General features: G+C 40.1%; 1 protein-coding gene and 1 pseudogene across 11 annotated transcripts in view; one reads left to right on the top strand and one right to left on the bottom strand.

Annotated features, from left to right (window-relative positions):
- Positions 1-22,943, top strand: part of Tle1 (TLE family member 1, transcriptional corepressor) — an 86,258-nt gene that overhangs the window by 20,749 nt on the left and 42,566 nt on the right. For 8 of the 11 annotated variants that reach the window (XM_052176663.1, XM_052176662.1, XM_052176664.1 and 5 more), the window contains exons 5-6: positions 8,607-8,669; positions 10,087-10,161. In XM_052176663.1, coding sequence (XP_052032623.1) covers positions 8,607-8,669; positions 10,087-10,161 — 138 coding nt within the window. Of the gene's footprint in view, positions 1-8,606; positions 8,670-10,086; positions 10,192-22,943 lie in introns of all 11 variants that reach the window. The other 3 variants (XM_052176658.1, XM_052176657.1, XM_052176654.1) reach the window with 1 other exon arrangement.
- On the bottom strand, positions 6,734-7,089 carry LOC127680883 (NADH dehydrogenase [ubiquinone] iron-sulfur protein 6, mitochondrial-like; annotated as a pseudogene).

Genomic DNA, 22,943 nt, shown 5'->3' with positions numbered 1-22,943 from the left:
CACCTTACTTAATACGTAATCATGTTCTCCTTTTCCCCTCCCTGTTCCCTCTCCCACCCACATACCTCCCTCCCTCTGCCCCGTGATGATGGCTTTCTTCTCCTTCCCAAGTGGGAGTGAAGCATCCTCACTTGTGCCCTTTGGCTTACTAACCTTCTTGAGCTCTGTGGATTTTATCTTGTGTATTCTGTACTTTTTTTGTCTAATATCTGCTTATTAGTGAGTACATACCATGCATGTCCTTTAGGGTCTGTGTTACTTCACTCAAGATGATATTTTCTAGTTCCATTCATTTGCCTATAAAACTCTGTCCCAAATTCCTGCATACTGAATTGTTCATGCATTGAGAGGCGGAGGTAGTTGGATTTTTATGAGTTTGAGGCTAGCCTGGTCTTAACAGATCCCTGTCTGGACAAAAAGAAAAAGAAGGATCCCAAATACTGGATTACAAGCATAGGGCCCCATGCTCAGCTGACATCTGGGGCTACTATCCGGCTCACAGACTCCTTTTGGTAGAGCGGTTCTGTACTGCTTTGTTCTAATAGCTTATCTAGTGTATACTGGACATTAAATTTAGGGTTACAGAGAGAATCAGTTCTGAACTAAAGTCAAGTTTGACTTTGGGATGTTGAGTAAAGATCTAGGAGGGTAAAGACTTGTAAGAATGTTTAGTGAAGTCCTGTCCTCATGTCTCCATCCTGTTAGAGTGGGAAAGTGTATGACAGAGTTATATAATATTTGATTGTTCAGCATATATGTTTAGTTTATCAACTGACAGTGTGAGGATCGTGAGGAGCACAGAATATGTTTATTGTGTTATAAGCAAAGGCACTATCTTAGCCTTTTAGTGCTGTGAAGAGACACCATGACCATGGCAACTCTTATAACAGAGCATTTAATTCCTGGCTGGCTCAATTTCAGAGGTTTAGTCCCTTACCATCATTCCATGATGCATGGCAGCGTCCAAGTAGACATGTTGCTGAAAGAGTAGCTAAAAGTTCTACATCTTGATGCGAAGGCAGCCAGGAAGAGACACACTGAGTGTGGCTAGAGCATTTCAGACCTGCGAGCCCTACCTCCACAGTGACACACTTCCTCTAACAAGGTCACACCTCTTCCAATAAGGCTACACCTTCTAATAGTGCCACCCTTTATGGCCAAGCATTCAAACATGTGAATCTATAGAGGCTATACCTATTCAAACTACCACAGTCACCTTCTGAGTTGATTCTAGGGATGTGAGGGATTGGAAGCCATCTTGGGTTTGTATATCACTTTGGAATAGAATACCTTTAGCTTACACATTAGTTCACTTTACTTTAATGGAGCTCTAAAACAGAGCAGTCATATTCCTGTTATTCAGATAGCATACTTATGATCTGGCAGTTGAGTCTTAACTTCAGGATATCTGCTACAGGTTTGCTGAGGTGTGAATCTAAAGTTTTGGGTTATGAGACATAAGGTTAAACCAGGAAGGGGAGCAAACATGTACAAGGAACACAGATGATTGTGCTAGACAGGTAAATTATACCCGTGCCTCTTGCAACCGTGGTGGGTACAAGTATTCCAAAAAGTAAGGCTTATGCTGGGAACTTTGACTTGGCATTTCTGAGTAGATAGCCAGACTAATAGCTCTGCAGCTAAGAGTTACTGCAACATAACCCCAGCAGCCATGCAGAGTCTCATGCACTTGTAATAGTAGAGATGGGATGATTGCTGGGGCAATGCTGGCTGCCACCTAGTCAATACTGCTTGCTTCTGATAAACATGAAGGCTACAGACTCCCTCCACCAGCTTCAGGGTAGAGCATAGAGATTTCCTCACTTTTTATGTACTATAAAACACACACAGTTCTGTGTGGAGAGCTGTGTGAGTTGGCAATGGTCTCCAGATACTTAAAGTGTTGTTTGTGCCTTAAAGTATCAGTTGTAACCTAATAGTACCAAAAATATTATTAGCTTTGAGAGTAAAACCCTTTGCAGGTGTAAAATACACTTAACAGATAGTGTTTTAGTAGATGGTCTAGTTTTCAAGAAAGGTGGAGGGCGCTGGGCTATTAAAGGTTTTAAAATGTGGTTTTTTAAGATCTGTTTATTTTTATTTGACAAGGGATTTATATGAATGTAAGTATGCATAGCACACATATTCCTGGTGCCAGAAGACTGTATGGACCTTCTGGAATGGGAGTTATAGGTTATGAGCCATCTTGTGTTCTGGGGACCAAACCTATGTCTTCTACAAGAGCAGCAAATGATTCTTAATCACCAAACTATCTCTTCATCATTTAGTTTGGGAAACTCTTGATACTAACTAGGATAGGGCCTGATATAACCTTCTTGCCAACATTGAAACCTAGAATAGAAACATGGATGCAAAACATCGCTGTTTGTTAATCCATGCAACAATAAGAGTTTCTTCACAGTGCCCTTGGTAATTAGGCAGAGGACAATAAGAACCATCATTATTGTTGTTTTCAATTATTTATTTACTCTCTACCTCCAACTACTGCCATCTACATTGTGAAGGGAATCAAAGGTCACATTTTAGAAAGTGTGGATGTGGAAAGTGGGAGATGCTGTCCGAAGAACTCACAAGGCATTATTAGGTGCATGCAGTGCCCTCACTGCCAGGGGGAGAAGGTGCTCTTGTTGATACCATATACGTGGACAAAGTTGTTCCGCTTAGCAACTTGTAGGAGAAGTGAAGACATGGACTGAGTTCTCCTGGTTTTCTGATCAGGTGGTTTAAGGTTGCTTTAGAGACCTGACAAGTAGGACTTGTTAGTATTAAAATGTGTTCTCTTACTCTGGGTTTCTGTAGGTGAAGTGAGTAACTGGGAAGATAGTGGCCCAGGCCACTGAAGTTATCAGTTACTGTTTTGTGTTATTTTAGCCTTTGCCATGCTTCTGTAACATGCTCTGAATACCTGTGTGCATGTGTTACATATTCCAAGTGAGTTGTGATACTCCTTACCTTTCATGCTTGGAGATCATACTCAGGTACTTGTGCGTGTGTTTCAGACAAGTAAGTACCTTACTTGCGAGTTTTATCTCCAGTTATGCTTATATTACTTAAAATTATTTTAATGTTTGATTGTTTTGCTGACATTCTAGAATTTATAACACATTCATGTCTAGTGTTCACAGAGACCATAGGGACCCATGGAACAGGAGTTACAAGTAGTTGTGAGCCACCATGTAGATGCTAGAAACTGAACCCCAGACTTCTGTAAGAGCAACTAGTGCTTTTAACCACTGAAACATCTCTTTCGTCCCATGTATATCACTTCTATAGTTGGAAACTTTAAGTTCATTTGAAAGAGAATGAACAGAATGATGCTGTGTGGAAGGTGGGTAATGAGTACTACACAAGGCAGTTCTCAACCCCTATGTGCATGTGCTCGTGTGTGCATGCAATGCATTGCATAACTACCAAAGAGGCAGGAAAGGGAAAATGTGTGTGTGTGCTTTGTGGATGAGTAAGGCTGATTGCTCCAAGTTCTCTCACTTTTTGCAAATAGTCCAGCTGTGGGTCCCTGTCTATTTCTCATTTACTGCATGAAGCTTCTCTCTCTCTCTCTCTCTCTTTCTTTTTGTTTCTGGGTTGTTTTTTTTTTTTTTTGGTTTTTTTTTTTTTTTTTTTTTTTTGGTTTTTTTTGGATTTGGTTTTTTAGAGACAGGGTTTCTCTGTGTAGCCCTGGCTGTCCTGGAACTCACGCTGTAGACCAGGCTGGCCTCGAACTCAGAAATTCGCCTGCCTCTGCCTCCCAGAGTGCTGGGATCACAGGTGTGTGCCACCACTGCCCGGCTTGCATGGAGCTTCTCATGCTCTGATCCATGGGTATAGCAGTATGTCATTAAGAGTTGTGTTATTGCTCTGTTCATTTAGTGGAATAATGAAGTACTTGGCTCATTAACAGTGTCAGGCTTGGGTTCCATCTCATGGAACAGGCAATACAATACAATACAATACAATACAATACAATACAATACAATACAAGAGTAGTTGCTCATGGTCTTAGTTAGGGTTTCTATTGCCCTTCATAAAACACCATGACCAAAAGCAACCTAGCGAACAAAGGGTTTATTTTCAGCTCACAGCTGTATATCATATTCCAGTACTGAGGGAAATTGGTAGAAATTCAAACTGGGAGAAACCTGGAGGCAGGAACTGAAGCAAAGAGAAATGGTGTTCCTGACTTGTTCCTTATGGCTTGTTCAGCCTGCTTCTTGCAGTCAGGAACAAAAGCCCCCAAAGTTAAGGCTGCACACAGTGAACTGAGCCTTTCTACACCAATCATTAATCAAGAAAATGCATCACAGGTTTTTCCATAGGTAGTCTGGTTGGAGCAATTTTCCCAGTTGAGGTTTCCTCTTCCAAAATGTGTTGACATAAAAGTATCAAGTTATATCAACTTTGGAGCTTTGGAACTTCCATCTTCCAGAGTTGACCCAAAAGTATCCAACATAGTTGTTCCTGTTAAATTTGTATCACTCTTGTACCCATGGGTCTGTTTAATAGGCAGGTCTCTAATCTAGGGTGCTAGGTTTGTAGCTGGATGAGATTGATAATTCCTTTTTACCTCCAGTAGTGTATGTAGTACCTTTGGACACTGTATTGGGCAGTAGGACTGCTTTTATGTGAGCACCAGTTTCCCTTCTCCATATTTGATGACCTAAGTAAGTTGTTTCTTCAGCAATAGGGTATTACTGTCAGGTTATGGAGTGTAATCAGTAGCCTTTGCTGTAGTGTGTAATTTTGGGGGACACCTTTAACCAACTTAAGATGTAATCCATTTTTGGTACTGGGAGTGGTATTGGTAGCATATGATGTCTACTTAGGCAATATTCCCCCATCATATGATAACCCCATTAGATTCCATTTATATATGCCTATATTTTAGGAAGCTTCTACTCTAGCAGGTCTCCATGTGGCTTTTTAAAAAGGTCTTTAATGTTCATTAGTACCCCAGCATTCTATCTTCTACCCTGCCCTTTCTCCCCATTTAGTCCTATTCTGGGCTCCCCAGTATTCCTTTATGGCACTATTCTAGTTTCTCTTCCTTCGAAGATCTCCTCCTCTATTTCTCCCTGATCCCTTTCTAGCTAATTTCTGTGGGTATTCTGAATGAAATTCACAATATAAAACTTAAAAGTTAATATTCATATACAAGAGAAAACATACAGGAAACATCCAATTACCTGCAAATTTCACTCCTTTTTTAAGAGCTGAATAATATTCCATTGTGTAAAAGTACCACATTTTTATTATCCATTCGTCACTTGATAGGCATTGAGGCTCTTTCCCGTTTTTGGCTACTCTTAATATAGCAGCAGTGAACGTGAACAGCTACGCCTGTAGTAAGATATGGTTCCTTCCGGTGTGGTATAGGTGGATCCCGAGGAACCTCCTTACTGATTTCCATAGTGGATCTACAAGTTCGCACTCCAAAGAATAAGTGTTCTCCTTTCTACAAACCTTCACGACTATTTGCTATCATTTTGGCTTTTTTTAAGTCTTGGCCGTTCAGACTGGGGTATGATGAAATCTCAAAGTAGTTTTATTTGTGTTCCCCTGATGGCTAACTACTTTTATAAGTGTTTCTCAGCCATTTGTGTTTCGTCTTTTGAAAACTCTGCCTAGTTCGAGACCCCATTTTAAAGCTGTGTTGTTTCTTGACATTCTCTTTGTTGAGTTCTTTATATATTGTAAATACTAAATACCTCTGCCATTGTATGTCATAAGAATTTTATTCTTTAGTCTATTTGTCTCTTTGTTCAGTTGATCTTTTACTGTACAGAAACATTTCAGATTTATAAGATCTCATTTATTAATTATTGTTTTTAATGCCTGCACTGTCAGGATCTTGTTCAGAGAGCCTTTTCCTGTGCCAATAATTCCAAATCTATTTCCTACTTTCTCTTTTATCAGATCTAGGGTCTGGTCTTATGTTCAGAACTTTGATCCACTTGGAGTTTTTTATAGGATGATACTTTCATTCTTTTGTACACAGCTAGTTGTCCAAGTTGAACATCGCTGTTTGTTAAGAAAGAAGATACTCTTTTATCTCCAGTATGTACTTTTGGCCTCTTTGGTCGAAGTGTTAAGTTCTATTTCATTGATCAACTTGGTTTTTTCCTTATTATTTCTATCAGTCTGCAGTATAATTTTAAATGTGAGATGATAACTCTGGCAGTTTTGTTAAACTGCATTCTTTTAGTGCTCCTCTCCCTGTGTGTGTGTGTATGTATGTATGTATGTGTCCATATGATTTAAGATTATTGTTGAATATTTGTGAAAAATTTTGCTGAGAATTCTATTGAATCTATAGAATAGTGATGGTAATCCTATGATGAACCTTAACTGTCTTCAATTTCCTTAAGTATCTTAATAGTTTTTGTCATACAAGTATTTTACTTAATTTGGTTAGAGATATTACAAGTTATATTTTGAGGTATCATGAAAGGTACTGTTTCTCTGATTTCTTTCCTAGTATGTTATTTGTATATAAGATTACTGATTTGTATTTAGCAATTTTGTATCCCCACTTCTTTGCTGAAAATATTTATAAGCTATAGAAGTTTCCTCTAGGTGACTTCACAATTTTTTTTCATGGTGGGAGCATCCTTTATTCATAATGAGGGACACCACCGTTCACTGAGCAGTGACCTCTCACAGAGCACCAAGCGTGGAGTTGCTCCACAGGAGTCAGAGGACCAGGACACAGCCCACACTAGTGATAGTGCTGCTTCAACTACAGGCTGAAGTAGCCACACGTCCCTGTCCCTGATTTTGTTTCTTTGCCCAAGTTTATGTATACCTTGGGGTGGCTCAGGGCACCACCCCCTCTGTCGCAGGCTTTGATACCTGGTCCACCTCATTCATAAGCTGTGGTGCTATGAAATCAATGGCAAAGTTCTCATTCACCTCTTTTTGACCATGTACAAAATGAATCCTCCTGTAGTCTTTTCATCATATACCTGGCCGGTGTGCGTGATCTCCTCCCCGCTCAGTTACACTCGCACCCTGAAACTCCCGCACAGATCCGGGGAGAGCCAACAGTCAGCAGAAGGTCAGGGCCACTGCCATCTTGCTGGTTAGACTCTTTTATGTATAAAATGCTATTGTCTACAAATAAGGACTTCTCCCCACCTCCTTTATCTCTTTTAGTTGTCTTATTGCTCTAGCTAAGACTTTGCACACTGTATTGAACTGGTGTGGAGAGAATTGACTTCTTGTCTGGTTTGTGATTTTAGTAGGCTTTGGGTTTCTCTCAGTTTAGAATGTTGGCTGAGGGCTTGTTGTAATAAATTTGTCTTTGTCATGTTTCAATATGTCCCTTGTATATCTTGTTACTCTAGGACCTTTTATTATGAAGGAATGTCTGATTTTATCAAAGGCCCTTGATGAGTGGAAGATATGTTAACATATAAAGTAGTAGATTTTATGACGTTTTCGTGCATATGTGTCATTACACTTTGTAAATTCATCCCCTTAACTACTATCAGTCTTCCCTTTCTCCTCTTTCCCCTTCAAATAGCCCCCTAATTCTGCTTTACTGTCACAGGTTCCACTAACCTCTCCACCCCCTACAAAGTCTTTTCCTTTTGGCTCATGATTCTCTTTGTATTCTTCACACACACACACACCACACACACACACACACACACACACACCACACACACTTTCCTGCAGATGTTGTAATTTTATTTATCATTATGATTGCATGAAATTCTGTTGTCTATACGGACAACATTTTCTTTTATCTGTTCCTCCCTTTATGGACACCTAGGCTGGATCTACTTCCTGGCAATTGTGAATAGTGAAATTATATGTGGTGCATTGACTTATCCAAGAGAGTGACATAGCTGGCTCATGCCATAGTTCTGTTTTCAAGTTTTTGTGGAATCTCCACACTTCTATAGTGGTTTTACTAGCTTACATTTGAACCAACAGTGTATGTATGGTGAACAGAAACAAGCAAGGCTGTGTCAGTACCCCGTTTCTTCTGCTTTTGTCCTTTACATCATTGAAAGCCAGATTACCTTGATATGGTTTTTGATACCACTTTGAGTGAACTTGCTGTGACTGTAAAAATGTCTCATAGTAATCCATTCAGAGTTTGCAATGAGAAGGGATTAGGAGCTTTCAAACTCCAGATTGAATGCCAGTATAATCAAAACCATGTAGATTTTCTGACTCAATTACTCCTTATTTTTACTTAAATTATGTGTGATATTTCGCCAGTATGTGTGCCTGTGCACCATGTGCGTACCTGGTACCCACAGAGGCCAAAAGAAGGCATGGGAGCTGGAGTTGCAACTCCTTGTGAACCATTATGTGGCTGCCAGGAGTGGAAGCTGGGTCCTCTGGGAGAACAGCGGCTTCTTCAGCCCCACCCTTATCTTTTAAGGGACTGATAAAATTTTCACTTACGCCTATTCTGTAGGGAGCTCTGGCATCTACAGTTTATTTCCAGGTAATTATTGGTAATGTGGCTTAAGGAACAGTTTTCTGTCTCCAGGAGTGAGATTTGAAGACTCAAGTTTCACCTTCTGAACAGACTGGGAGGTGTTCTAAACATGTGTATGGCTTTGTCTTTGTAGACTGAAATCGCCAAGAGATTGAATACCATTTGTGCACAAGTCATCCCATTTCTGTCTCAGGAAGTAAGTAAAATGTTCAGCTGTTAAAGTGCAATTATGTTGCTTCTCTGTTTGCAAATTAGCCAGTTTTAAGATGTTAATTTTATCACAGGGAACAAGTGTGAAGAACATCTGTTACATCTCCAATGTGTCAACCTTGTCATTCTGTCTAAGGCATCCAAGGGCAGGCTGCTAGAAGAGTGACAGTATCTCAACCCCAAATTATTATTATTTTTTTGAAAACTGAAAAGTGACCATGAAACATAAAGAAAGCGCTCTTACTCATTCTCCCTTTCCCTCTCTCCCTCCCTTCCCCCCCCCCCGTGTGTGTGTGTGTGTGTGTGTGTGTGTGTGTCACTATGGCCTGGAACTCCTTGTATAGAATAAGCTGGCCTCAAATTCACAAAGAACTGTCTGCCTCTTTCTCATTGCCACCACTGCTGACTAGGCATGTGTTTGATTCTGGTACCCGTTTCTGTTTTCTTGAGTTGACTTGAAAGTCACTGCATTGGGGTTGATCTACATGAAAGCAGGGACTTCATATATAGTCAAGATTCATTCCATGGAGAACGCAGGTGGTAGTCATCATAAGGATAAAATGAGTATTCTTATCTTGTTGATTCATGCAGTAGTAGACATAGATAAGCCATGTGGTTTGAGTTTACGTTAATATGTTCAGAGGGAGTTCTTCATGGGAGTAATGGAGATTATCTCAGCATTGTATTTCAGTTTTGCTTTGAAACTGTTATCTTCTCTTCTGTACAAAGGAATAATGTTTTCAATATGTAAAGATAAACTATGGTGGCCCCGGGAGGCCCAGCTGTGGGAGGGTAGAATGTGGAGTTGGCTGTAGAGTGCCATGAGCTCCCTCCTCATTGGTTGCCAGCTTTCACTGACCCCAGCTTCTACTAGTCTCCTCAAATTAACTGTAGCTATATTTTAATTATGAGTAGAGTTGGGGAGTGGACAAGGTGAGTTTTCATTCTTTAAATTGAAAACAGAATTTTCTTCCTGGAGTATAACACTAAAAGGCTAAGATAAATATCGGGAACATTTCTGGTTTTTTGAAAAATGCTGCTGATGCATCCAGATTTTTTTTTTTTTTAATCAGAAAAAACACAGACTGACTGGTTCCATTTTAAGTTCCAAGAGAGGTGTTTAATAGATGTCATGTGCCCAAACATACCACCATACAGTCCTTCATGTCCTGGGTTTTGTAGTATCTAAAGACAGGTCCCCATTTTGGTGTCCATTCTAATATTTACCATCCCACTAGGAGTTTAGAACCCTCTAGAAATAAAGAGAAGCACCATCACATTGTCCTTCCTTTGTGTTCTGTAAAATGACTCCTGCATGATGACCTGTCTTTTGGTCTTTGTTGTCAGAATGAACAGGGAAATTCTTAGCTGTTGCTAACACTTTTTTCTCCTTGTTTTCAAAGCATCAACAACAGGTGGCTCAGGCTGTGGAACGTGCCAAACAGGTGACCATGGCAGAGTTGAATGCCATCATCGGGGTACGTGGCCTACCAGGTCTACCTCCTACAGTGTGTATCACCAGCTTTTATTTCTTTATGGTTTGATGGCATAGCACACAACTAAGTTTGCGTAACTTAAGAGATGATTGATTTGATTAATGAGGGAGGGTGAAAGGGGGTTCGTTTGGGTTGTGTGGAGATGGGTAGGGAAGAGGATGTAGTAGCACAAGAAGGATGAGAGGAGAACTCTAGAAGAGGAAGGAAAATAACTCTCCTAAATGGAGTAGAGAAGTTTATTCAGTGATCCTTGAAACCACCCTTGCTGCTAGTGGGGTAGAAGCTTTAGATCACTTTCTAAATACTTTCCTTGCTTTTTTCTGTCTAATGGGTTCTACCACAGTGGGGTCAATATAAGATTCTGAATTATTCCCAAGTAGTTCTTGCCTTTTGCTTTCTAGGCACTGGAACCTGTGTGGTTTTTTGATTCTTCTCTTTCTTGTTACCCTTTCATGAATTTTAAAGTGGCATGCCAATGAAAAACTCCCTCACTAGGGAAGGAGTGTTAATTGTCTGCCCTAGTGCTCTGTGCTCTTTCAGGGTTCATGTCTCTGGAGTTTAGCCATCTCTTCTTGCTGGTGAAGTTGGTTTGTCTTGTCAATCACAAATTGTTTGTTCTACATTAAGGGATATAGTGAGCCAGGCATTCTGTCTTCCTTTGCTGCAGTTCAGCTCCACCCACTGTAGGCCCTAAGGTGGTTCTCATGTGCTCTGTCTGCTTCTTTTAGATTAAAGGAAAGAAGTAGCTGAAATGGAGGTGGGGTCCTTTATTTTATTCATATGCAAGTTCCTCAAATGAATTCAAAATCACTCATTTATCAATTTATGTTAATTGCTTGTGAGAAGATGCCCTGCTGGTCTCTGTAGTTCCCCCAGACACTTTGTAATGATAATTAGACATGCTGCTGTAGGGATTAAGAGTGCCATAGTCCAGTGCTGTGACAGACAATGGAACCAGTTAATCTATCAAGGTTTAAAATTACATCCCCACTGGAGATGGGAAAAACAGGAGAGCCAGGGAGGATTAAAGAATGAGTCCCAGCTTGAAAACCCTCCTTTCATCAGTTTCTCAATTGCAGATCTGCAGTTGGGGTGCCTGTGGTAAGCTATTGGCAGTCAATTAGGTGAAATAAACTGGGAGGGTGACCTTCATTTCCTTTTAATAGCTTTTTCCTCCGTGAACCGGGGAGCTTCAGTGGATTTTCAGCTTAGATTTTATTCAAGCCGCTTTATTGCACTTGACAGCTTAGCTCTGCATAAACAGTTCTCCCTCCTTCCCCCAGGTCTGGGCCCTGTCTTTCTTCCCCTCCTGTATCACATTTTTGACTGTTACTTAGTGGGCTCTCTAATCACATTCAACAAAGAACACAATTATGCCTGCATTTGTCTGCTGCCTCCTCTACCCTTTTCTTGTGTAATGAATTGCTTTATTTCAGAAATCAAATCAAATATTCACTGGCATTTTTGCACATACCATGTTTGATGAGAAGAGACTAATCTCGATTATACTTGGAGCTGGGGCAAGGAATTTTTTTAACCAAATGAATGAGAATGGAAAAGCCTGTTTTGATTAAAAGAAAACATATGCAAAGCAGATCTCAAGGGCCCTGTTCAACTTTGTGGGACATGTTTGTTTTCTGATAGGCTCTACATTTTTACATGTAATTTTTCTAGTCTTTGTTTGGCAGTCCTGAGGATTGAACTTGCGGCCTCACACATACTAAAAAAGTATACTAAAGTGAGCCACATGGCCAACTACATGTAATTTTTCAATAATAGAATAAATACTGGTCTGTGAATTCTCAGAGACACTGTCCAGACCTAGGTAATAAATACTGGTCTCAGAGACACTGCTCAGACCTAGATAACATCCCTGTACCTGCATTGCAAAAGGAGGAAAATGTATTAGCCAGGCAGATATTTATAGTTAATATTCATTTAGAATAGAATCAGAAAATTAAAAATAGGTTATTTCAGAAGGGTGAGTGAATTGCAAATTTTATTAATAGCTTTAGTTTAGGAAAATGTGTTGAGATTATAAAGTAAAATTAACTTGATAGTAATAACCCAAGTTGGAGAATTGGGCCAAGAGTTAATGTATAATGGCGTGTTCAGCATTTTAGCATACACAATTTATAATCACTTAAATGGTGGGGTCTGTATATTCATTTATGACAGGCGCTTTGAAAGCTTGCAATGATCAGAAATAGTCCCTGACTTTAGTTTCATGCTATGGCATATGCTTGATTTTTGCTTGAAAAGAATTACATATATCCTAGAAAATCGAAGTAGCATAAAATCAGACTGACAATTCAGTGGACCATTGCACCCCTTCATTGCACATGCAGCATGCCAGCCTGTCTGGCCAGAGGGGAGGAAGCACTGGGAGACTGCTCATTCAGCAGCTGTGCAGAGAAAATGCAGCCTGTTTGATAGCAGCTGTCAGCATTGTTCTGGATGGGTTAGGGTGAAGAACAATGGGAGAGGCCAAGCTCTTCATCTTCATTGACTTTCAGACTAGGAAAAGAAAAGGGTTAGACATCTATTTTAAGTGTGAAAGATCGTGAAGGAATACCCTTTAAAATGCAAATGGGATGAGACACTTCCCTTCCAGGTACTATCCAGGCTCTTCTGTGAGCTTGGGATAGATAAAGATATTTTAGCAAAGTAGCCTGGGCTTGCAAGGACACCAAACTCTTGGTGAGCCAAGCTTCTGTTCTTGGCCTCTGAGTGCTCTTCCACTGGAGGAGTGGGAATGTTCTACTTTTTTCTGTTCTTGTTGAGTGAGTGATGCCAATTTCTTACCAGCCTGTTAATGTTCTCCAGTCTAGGAGAAATACTCTTAGTTGTCTTCTACTTGTCTTCAGCCTTTATCTAGAATACTAATACTTGCAGGGCAGTGGTGGCGCACATCTGTAATCCCAGCACTCTGGGAGGCAGAGGCAGGCGAATTTCTGAGTTCGAGGCCAGCCTGGTCTGCAGAGTGAGTTCCAGGACAGCCAGGAATATACAGAGAAACCCTGTCTCGAAAAAAACAAATCCAAAAAACAAACAAACAAACAAACAAAAACAAACAAAAAAATATATAGAATACTAATACTTAAGGAAGATTTTTTTTTTCACTTGGTTCCTTTTCAACTAAAGTACTCAAATATTTTTGTTTCTTCTTTTTTAACATAGCTCTGGCTGATTTGCAACTAGCTATGTAGACCATGTTGAACCTCACAGAGATGCCTCCACATGCCTCTGCTTTCTGAGTTCTAGGATTGGCCAACACACCTGGCCTTATTTGATCTGCTAAAAGCAGCTTTGATAGCAAACTTGTTGACTGGTAGAATGTTAACTACAGCACTGCTTTTATTTGTGTGTGTGTGTGTGTGTGTGTGTGTGTATGTGTTTATTCTTCTGCTGTTTACATGTGTTTCTCGGGTCACTAGGCTTACAGGTTAGCCTTTTACCAACTGGACCACTTCCCTGGCCAACAAGACTTTTATTGCAGACTCCCTGCTTTCCCCCATATAGTAGTTTTATATTTATAGCATTCCTTCCTATTCTTTTTCCATCCCCACTCCTTAAAATTCATTACCTCTTTAATGAATTGCCCTATCTATCTTTTCACACATACATGGTGCAAACATACACATAAAAACATAGAGTACACACCCTATGGAGTCCCTTTCATGTTTCTCTTATGTATTTAGGGAGGACCACTTGGGATTAGATAACCTAATGGGCGCTTATTCCTGGAAAAGCAAAGTTGTCACTTTTAGTAGCCATTAACCATTTGTATCTCTCCATCCAAGAGTGAGTGAGGCCTGGTGAGATTTCCCCATCTACACTGAGATGCCAGCTGGTGTTGTCATTGTGCAGGTCTTTTTAGGCAGTCATATTGTTGATAGTTCATGGATGCAGTTTCCTGTCATATACCTGTACAGCTAACAAAGCACAGTGATGACCACTGTCGGAAGATAACACCAAGGGTGCAGTACTGGTGTCTAGGGATTGGCAGTAACCAGGAGCTGTCTAAGTGGATTTAAGGCTTACTGTAGAGGAAAGAGTTCATGCCCAGCGAGCTACCTGTAGTTGGTGAGATCAGGACCTTAGGAGAACCTACTGCTCCTGCTTTCTAAACTAGAATTATTTCCCAATTTATTCAAATATCCTTATAGTCACTAAGAAGGAATAGTTCTCACCCTACATCAGCTGCTTTTCCTTTCTCTGCCCACCCCCCCCCTCCCAGCAAATGGAGGTCATTTTAGTGCAGAGATTGCTCCAGTTGGATCAGTTGATTTCACACAAAACCACTGTTAGAAACAATGCATTGAGGAAAAAGGAACCTCATTCATTTGAGGCCTTGTTTCTAAATGTAGAGTCATATTGATGCCTAGAGCAATATGAAAACTTTTTTCTGTTTATTTAAACTTGCATTTTTACTAAAAACCAAATCTAAAATCATCTGTTTACTATGGTGAATGTCTTATTAGTGGGGTGGCTCATGGCTACCTGAAACAGGGAATTAAAGAACTTCAGGGTGAGTCCATGTTCTACATGAAACTGGACCTAAAGCTTCTTTCAACCTGCTCAGCTCCTATTGATTAGGCTTTCAAATAAAATGTTTTTTTTCAATCAAGTTATATCACAAAAAATTTAATGTGAATGCCCATATGCTATAAAGCTACACAGCTTTATCGAATCATGTTCCTCACCCACACTTACATATATCTTCTGTGAAGTGCAATGCATACATTTGAAATGTCTAGCCTGATTACTTGACAGCACCAGTATACATCAAGTAACCCCATTTTACAAAGGGTAGGTGGTTTCTGTTCCCTAAACTTTCCTGCTTGCTAAAAGAAAATAATTGAGTTTTGAGTGAAATAATGTTATAATAAAAGATGAGTGTCCTTTTTCTTTTACTTTAAAGAAAATAATTACATGGTTGTGTGTTTTATTTTGACCACCTGTTCTGTAATTTTCTGGTGTTTGTACACAGTAGATGGATACATTTTTAGTGTCCCTGTATATACACGAATGTAAGTGTATCGGCAGATATACACAACTTCATACCTTTTGAGGGCCTAAGATCCTCCAAAGACATGGAAGCCTTCGCCTAGCATGTGATTGAGCTTCCAGGAGCTGTAGCAGCAGCAGGGCAGGTTTGTCTGCCTCACTTTGTGGATGTAGTTGCCTAAGCTCTTAGGTGTGGCCTTGTGTACTTAGTTTCTGAAGGTTGCCTTGTCACCTCATTGGCCTTTTCATGAATTTCTTGTGTTTCCTGAGTACATTGTCTTATGATTCAGCAGAGCAAAAGCAGTTCCATTCTCCTCCCCTCAGTTTGTTTCTGCAAACCTAGGATCTTGACTGTGTTACACGTGCATTTTACTGCTGAGCTAGCCCTCCCTCCATCAGTTTCGGTGTACGTGCTCTGAAGTTCAGATGAGAGGCCAGATGCAGGTAGAGTTAGGACAAAGCAGTGTTGGTTTTCATACTCAATAGAAGAGCATTCTAGTAACCTGCCTTTGTGATATTAAGAGGTAGAGTAGAGATTATCTTTCCTTTCTACAAAATGCTAGGCTAGCTCTTTTGGTAGTGGCCTCATTGTTGATTATATCAGAAAATTTGAACAGTTTTTTATACCAGTATCTGAACTCAGAAACTCAAGTAATTTGGAGCTAATCTGGGGAATCTTATTTTTCTTTGTAATCTATTTGGATACAGTATGACTTATTTTTCATGCATATATCTTCTGTGAAGACTAGGATGTCTTTAGTTATTGGTTAGATTTCTATATCCCTGCTTCATAGACAAACTCATACCTCTTCATACTTTAAACCAACTTTGTATGAAACAAAATAAGCTTAGACTATTGTGGGTTTGGTAGCTGTAGAATGTGTGTTTCTGGGATGCCTGTATGTTTGCACAGGGAGGGACTGTACACCCAAAATAATCAATTATAGATGTAAAATGCACTGCACTGTTCCGTGAGATGATTGCTTCAAGGATTAGCAAACTGTTGGATTATTTTCCTTTAGCTATAGATATTGGTTCTTGATGAGATTGTAGTGTTTGAAGTTTAAAGAGGATGAGCTTCTTATTCTTAGGACTAATGCACCTAATGCCAGGAAAGCCAATCTGTAATCCAACCTTACATGACTTTCTAGAAGAGTGGGTAGCCTGGTACTTGGAGAATACCACAAAGGTACAATAACCATGGATCTTCTTGTTCGAAAGACTTAAAACTTAAATTCCAGTAGTCTAGTTAAGTCAACCATGCTCTGTCCCCATTTCTTTCATAAAACGGTCTCACTGTATAGCCCAGGCTGGCAGGAAACTCAAATCCAACTGTTTGAGCTTTCCTCATACAAGTTTTATACATGTACATACTACTACATCCAGCTAGAAAATCATTTTTTTCTGTATATCCTGTTTCTCCTGGTTAAGGCGGTTTGATTTTTGTTGTCAGAGTTTTAATAGAATACTAGCTAGTATCTCACATAGATATAGGGCTTAGCCTTGATGTCAGGATCAAGTGTTTCCATAAATGTCTTACTTTACCCACAGTTAATGTGCACTATAGTAACAAGAAAAGTTGCTGGTACCATTTATTTAAATTCCCTATCAAGAGCTAAGGTGTGAATTTTAGTTGATTACTGATGTGAGCATTTCATACTTCCCCATACATGTTTTTAAGAGGGAGAAACCGCTTCATAGAATATAGGGTATCGCTGAGTGGTGGCGCCACCGCACGCCTTTATTTAATCCCAGCACTTGGGAGGCAGAGGCAGGCGGATTTCTTGAGTTCAATGCTAGCCTGGTCTACAGAGTGAGTTCCAGGACAGCCAGGGCTACACAGAGAAAAGCCAAAATATATATGGTATCACATTTTATAGGTTAAACGTGTGGGTGTATGAGGCTTTTTTGAAATTGAGCTATAGTTCATGTTAAATTGACGCTTTAAGTCCTACAGTCCTAGTTAGTGTATTTACCATCACTGTCTCATTCTAAATGTTTTTGTCACCACTGAAAGAAACCCAGTGTCTGCTGTCATTTGCTTCTCATGTCCTCTTTTCTAACATTGGCTTGTTCAGGATACTATGTATAAATAAATTCATATAATATATAGCCCTTTGTATTTGGCTGATTTTACTTAGCACAATGTTTTCAAGGTTTTTCTGCCTTCTAGCTAAGTATCCCTAGGTGGCCTGGGAATTGCTATGTAGACCAGGCTAGCTACAAACTCGCAGGGATTTTCCTGCTTATTATGCTTCTAGAGTGTTGTGATTAAATACAAAAGCTGTGCCATTCAGATATTTTGTTTTGAGACAGCGTCTGGGCTGGTTAACAATCTTAGTAGCTGAGAATGAGTACGAGGATCGTAGACATGCTCTACTGTGGCCCTTATGAAGTACTGGGGATCTGCTCCAGGGCTAATTGTACATTAGCGAAATGCTCTACCAGTGAATTATAGTTGGTATTGTCAGTCAATTTTATTAAAGAATAATAACGTGGCATGCATTTATCCCCTTCATTTGTCCCTTTGTAAGCTCAGTAGATGATCAGGTTGTGTCTACTTGGTGGCTATTTTGGATAATCCTGCTGCGAATAATTCCTAGGAGTTGATTTCTGTCCTTTTACCATATGTGTCCCCAGGATAGGACTCAGTTCTTCAGGCTTGACTGCAGGAGACTATCTCTGGTCCCATTTGTAAGTTTTTAATGCAGATTTTTTTTTTCCTCCTGTTGGGAGAAAACCTAGGAGTGGGATTTGTAGGTCATTTGGTAGCTTTAACTTTAATTCCCAACATCCTTTCTATTTTCCAAAGTTGCCTACACCATTTTACATCTCCAATGGTGTATGTAGATTCTAGTTTCTCTCCCAAACACTTATATGCCTTGTCTACTTTGTAGAGTCTAGCCACTCTGGGTGTAAAGCAGTAGCTCCTTATGTTTTAATTTACAAATCCTTTCAGGTTTTTGAAATGGATCTACCTAACATGGCTTTTAAAAATGTGTTCTGATTCAGACCCTTTAAGTACTAGAGATCAGACGTGAGTCGGGCAGTGAAGGTGGGATAGGCAGCACAGTTGCTGCAGCAACACTCAGAGTGAAGATGGCGAGCACTCAGAGGCGTGGCTGTTTTCTGGATTTCTGTAACATTCTTTTTTCGCTTTTTTCAGCTTTATTGGAACACTATGGACAAATAGAAATTCTATTTAAGAAGTATAACTTAATTAAAAAGTATAACTTAACATTTTGATTATATTATTGCAATCAGTCAACTCATAGTCTAATCTCTGTGTAGGTGTGTGTGTGTATGTGCTCGTGCGTGTGCGGAGTACATTTAAGATCTCTTAGCAAATTTCAAATACACAACATGGTGTTATTACCCATGGCCACCATGCTTTCCCTTAGATCTCTAGAAGTTATCCTATATATTGAAACTTGGAATCATTTGCCATCATCTCCTGTTTTGCCCAACTCCTGGTAACTTATCATTCTACTCTGTTCTCTTAGATTCTAGGCCCAGGTCAGGCCTGGGATGTAGATTAGTTGTTAAGAGTGCTTGTGTAGAATGCATGAAGCTCTGAATTTGATCCCCAATACCTCCATAAATTGTGTATAGTGGAAAATATCTTAAATTCTAGAAGTCAGAGTTATCTTAGCTACATAATGAGTTGGAACCCCTCCTACCCCCCCACCCCGCATGTGCCCCAGCTACCCAAGGCCCTGGATTAACAGTGGTAACAGCAAAGCACATGCATGGGCTGTTGGAATGATACTGCAGTGCACACGTGAGTGCAGATGTCTCTTTGAGACAATTTTATTCCCTTCAGGTATATATCTACAGTAGGATTGCTGCATCACTTAGTAGTTCTATTTTGAAAATTTTTATATATTTTTTTATGTTTTTATTTTTTATTTTTTTATTTACATTGCAAATGATTTCCCCTTTTCTGGGTCCCCAATATTTTTTTAAGAAGTTGTCTGGTGTTTTCTATAGCAATATTAGTAGTTTAGCTTCCTAGAAACACTATCTGTAGAGTCATTTTTTGCTATATTTTTTTTTTGCTAAAACTTGTCTGGTTTCCTTTTGATACTATCATTCTGAAAGTTATCTCAGTGTTTCTGAATGACAACTGATAACCAGTGATGTGTGATACATTTTGTATTTCCTTGATGTGACCCATCTTTGGAGAATTCCTTTTGTCTGTCAATTTGTCATTTCCTGTTGCTGAGTTCAGATTTTAGTTTGCAGATATTTTCTCTTATTTCTACGATCTTCCATGTGTCATTTTCTGGGCCTTGTAGTGCATTTCCTCTTTATCTTCATTTCTTTCAAGTGGCTGGAGAATTCTTGGTCCTAGTAAGCACCTGCTTTCTGTTTGTCACTTTTGCCCATCTTCGAGAAAGAGGCCACTCATGTAATAGGATTTCAGACAGCTCTTGCAGTGGCCTTGAGGTCCACTGCAAGACAAACTTCCCACTTGATCATTCTGGGAGCCTTTGTCTTTTTTCTGTTCTCCAAACCCCCAAGATAAGAACCGAAACCTACTTGTCACGTCTTGTCTTCCTTAATAGGGTTTACATACATATTGTTGTCAGTGCTGCTTTCTGTGATTCAGGTGTGGGGATGCCAGTTGAGGGGCTTTCAGTCATTAGGTTAAGTGTGATTTTGGTGACACGGGTTTTCCTGGTTTGAAAATAAATTAACTGGGATTTCGGTAGAATTCTTAGCCCCCCGTGCATCTTCTTTTTATAGTTTGCATCCTTTCTGGGCAGCTCTGTAGTGATGGACCCTGTTGCACTTGTGATTGAGAAGAAAAATGTTAGTCACTACACCATTACATGATTGTTCCAAATGTCAGCAATGCCGGCAAGTTCATTATAGTATGGATTTGAATAGCACGGCTGTCTCATGATGTGAATGAGGATACTTCATTCCTCATGGGCTTTCAGGATCATTAACTCAGGGTTTGGTGTGTGCTTTTACCTCAGCCTGATCTCACTTCTTTCAGTCCGAGCAAATCCACACTTTTACGTGGCCTCTTTAGTTATCAGAACACTCCATGGAAAATTTCAGGGTAGCCCCTTTTACAGTTGGCCTTTTATTTCTTCCCTTCTTTATTGTTTGAATTTTCAAGTTGTTAGCAAGATCAGCTTAGAAAGCAGGTTTTCTTTTTAAAGTATATTTATTTAGTTCTGTCATTGTTTTCTAACCGAGGTAGGCACAGAACTCAATGCACACTTATGGGATCTGACCATTCTATTTTCTCAAGTGTTGTGATAACAAGTCTGTCTTACTCCATCAGATTTTCTGCAGTGTCAGGGATTCATTTAAGCCACATTGCCAGCCTCTTGTTTGAGTTTTGGTTGATGTATTTTGAGACAAGTCTGCCCACGTTGGCTTCAGTCTGTTGTGTTGGTCCTTCCTTGCCCTATTACTTTGGTGGTTCAGATTGAACTTAGGTCACCTGGCTTGCTTACAAATGCCTTTACCCTCCTAGCTATGTTGACAGCTCTCAGATTTTTATTTTTTTAGGTGTTTCAAGGGACTTGGATGGTGATGACAGTTAAAACTCGAATATTGAAAAGGATAATGTTTTAAACAACAGTTTGCAGGATCACTTTGGAGTTAGTGGGTGGAATCCAGCTGTAACAAGTTTTTTCCAGCACTGGTGGCACTTTGGGTCACCTATTCCCTCAGATACAACTCCTGTTTGTCCAGGTGTCCCTGTCAAGTTGCTGTGTTTCAGACTCACTGGTTTCAGGAGATAGCCTGAAGAAGGAGATAGAATGAGGTTTATTAGGAAAACGATGCTCTTCAAAACATCTTGTATTGTGTGTGCACTGCTGGAGACTGAACAAATAGGTATGAGCTAGGCAGGCTTCCCTCTGTCATTGAGCTCTACCTCAGGCTTTAGAATTTTACCTTAAAAATGACAGCAGTGCGCACTGTTTTTCTTGTGTCTCTATGTACTGTAAACCTGTAAGCATTAACTGAGAAGTCCTAAATTTTTTTTTAAAAAAAACAATTCTAATACCTGTATAGTAGTGTGAATTAACCCATCCTTGCTGTCCTGTTGAAAACAAGTGAGAGATGACATTTGGGTCTGTGGAGAGCAGATGCATAAAAGTTTTCTAGATGACAGAACTGTTGTTTTTGGTTGTCTAGCAATGCCAGCATTGTATTTGACTTAAGACACATTTTTAAAAGGTGTTGCTGCCTTTTGCTCTGGGAGAGGGTGATATGTACCAGAATGTCTCAGGAAACATTGTTAGAAAGTATTTCTTTAGTAACAGATGGAGTGAGGTGTGGGCTGCCCCTTAAAGTTAACCAATTCTGATGTGAGCCTTCTCTTTAAAATAGATGTTTTATTTATTTTAAGATTTCTGGTTTTCTAATATTATCTGCTTTTAGAAGAAAGGCCAGTGCTGTGTCTGGGCACTTGGTTCTCCTTTACAAGTCTCCTTGAAAGAGAGCAGGGATATAGGAGCAAGCACTGAGAAGTGTGGTTGAGAGCAGCTATACTCACGAAGCCTAAGAACAAGCTTGTGCTGTCTCCACCCTTAGGCGCCATGAGAACCACGGACTAAGTACATTGGAATTGGGTGATCGCAACATCCTTCGTCCTGGCTTCCCTGGGAGAAAAACAAAGTTGTCTTTGGAGGAAGTTGCCTTCTTCCTCCCTGTGCTATGAACGTGAATTTGACCTTTTTTTTTTTTTAGGAAGCAGAGAGGATTTTAGTGCTTGAGGCTCTGTGCCTTTTGTCATATTTGAGCCTATGCATCCTACCTTAGGTGAGTTGTGGCTTCAACTGGGAAAATAAATATGAGTGTATTTGTTACCTTGGCTCAGGAGGCACAATGTGAGGTACACACTCAAGTTTCCAGTAGCCTAGAACATCTGGATGGCTGCAACCCATCTCTTTGTTCCTCAGTTTTAGTACTTTTTATGACAGTTTTGCTATTTTGCTTTTAAAATTATATAATTTATAAAAATATTTTCGTTAAAAGAAATAAAGACCTTTTAAGTTTCCTGAGCCAAAGATGGTTGAGCCCAGTTACCTCTAAGTGACAGACATCTGCTTTTGCAGAGCCTAGAGAACAGGACAGGGTAGGAGTGGAAGTTCTCTGGGCCAATTAGTCTGTTGAATAACCATTGATAGTCATTACCCCAAGTCTTTGGTTTAAACCATACAGCTCCTTCACAGCCGTGACAAAGTTTAGGGTTATGTAAGCTCAGTCCTCTTTTTGGTAGTGTATTTTGATTAGCCTTCTAGTTTGTTTGTTTGTTTGTTTGTTTGTTTCTTCTCTTCTGGAAATTATCTTGGAGTTTGGGGGGGGGCGGGGTGTGTGTAAGTCTTGTCCGTGTGGGTACCCCGATAAATACTTCCTCGCACAGATTAGCTGCCAACTAGAATCCTGTCTTGAGGTGCTCAGCCAGTGGTTCCATCATGCAGGTTTGTGGAGGGCTCAGAGGGGTGTCATGCTGTGCTTGTCTGTTCTGCTCTGTGCGGTCTCTTTTTCTCTAATCAGAGCTGTGCCTAATGACCCGCGGCGGGCTTGTGTTCGCTTCACTGCTTCCCGAGGCTGGACGTGGCTCGTGCTTGAGATGTAATGATAGTAATTGCTAGTAGGGCAGACCAGCGCCTCATCTCCTCCAGGCACATTTCTTGTGGCAGGTGTCTCGTTCCTAATTAAGTGCTAATGAGCATGCCTAGCAGACCGGCCGAGATGCTGCTGCCAGCGGCTTCAGTTTTCTG

This window comes from Apodemus sylvaticus, chromosome 3, assembly GCF_947179515.1.
Source record: "Apodemus sylvaticus chromosome 3, mApoSyl1.1, whole genome shotgun sequence".
NCBI lineage: Eukaryota > Metazoa > Chordata > Mammalia > Rodentia > Muridae > Apodemus > Apodemus sylvaticus.
Note: the sequence above shows the minus strand (reverse complement) of the source record. Positions and strands in the feature narration are given on the sequence as shown.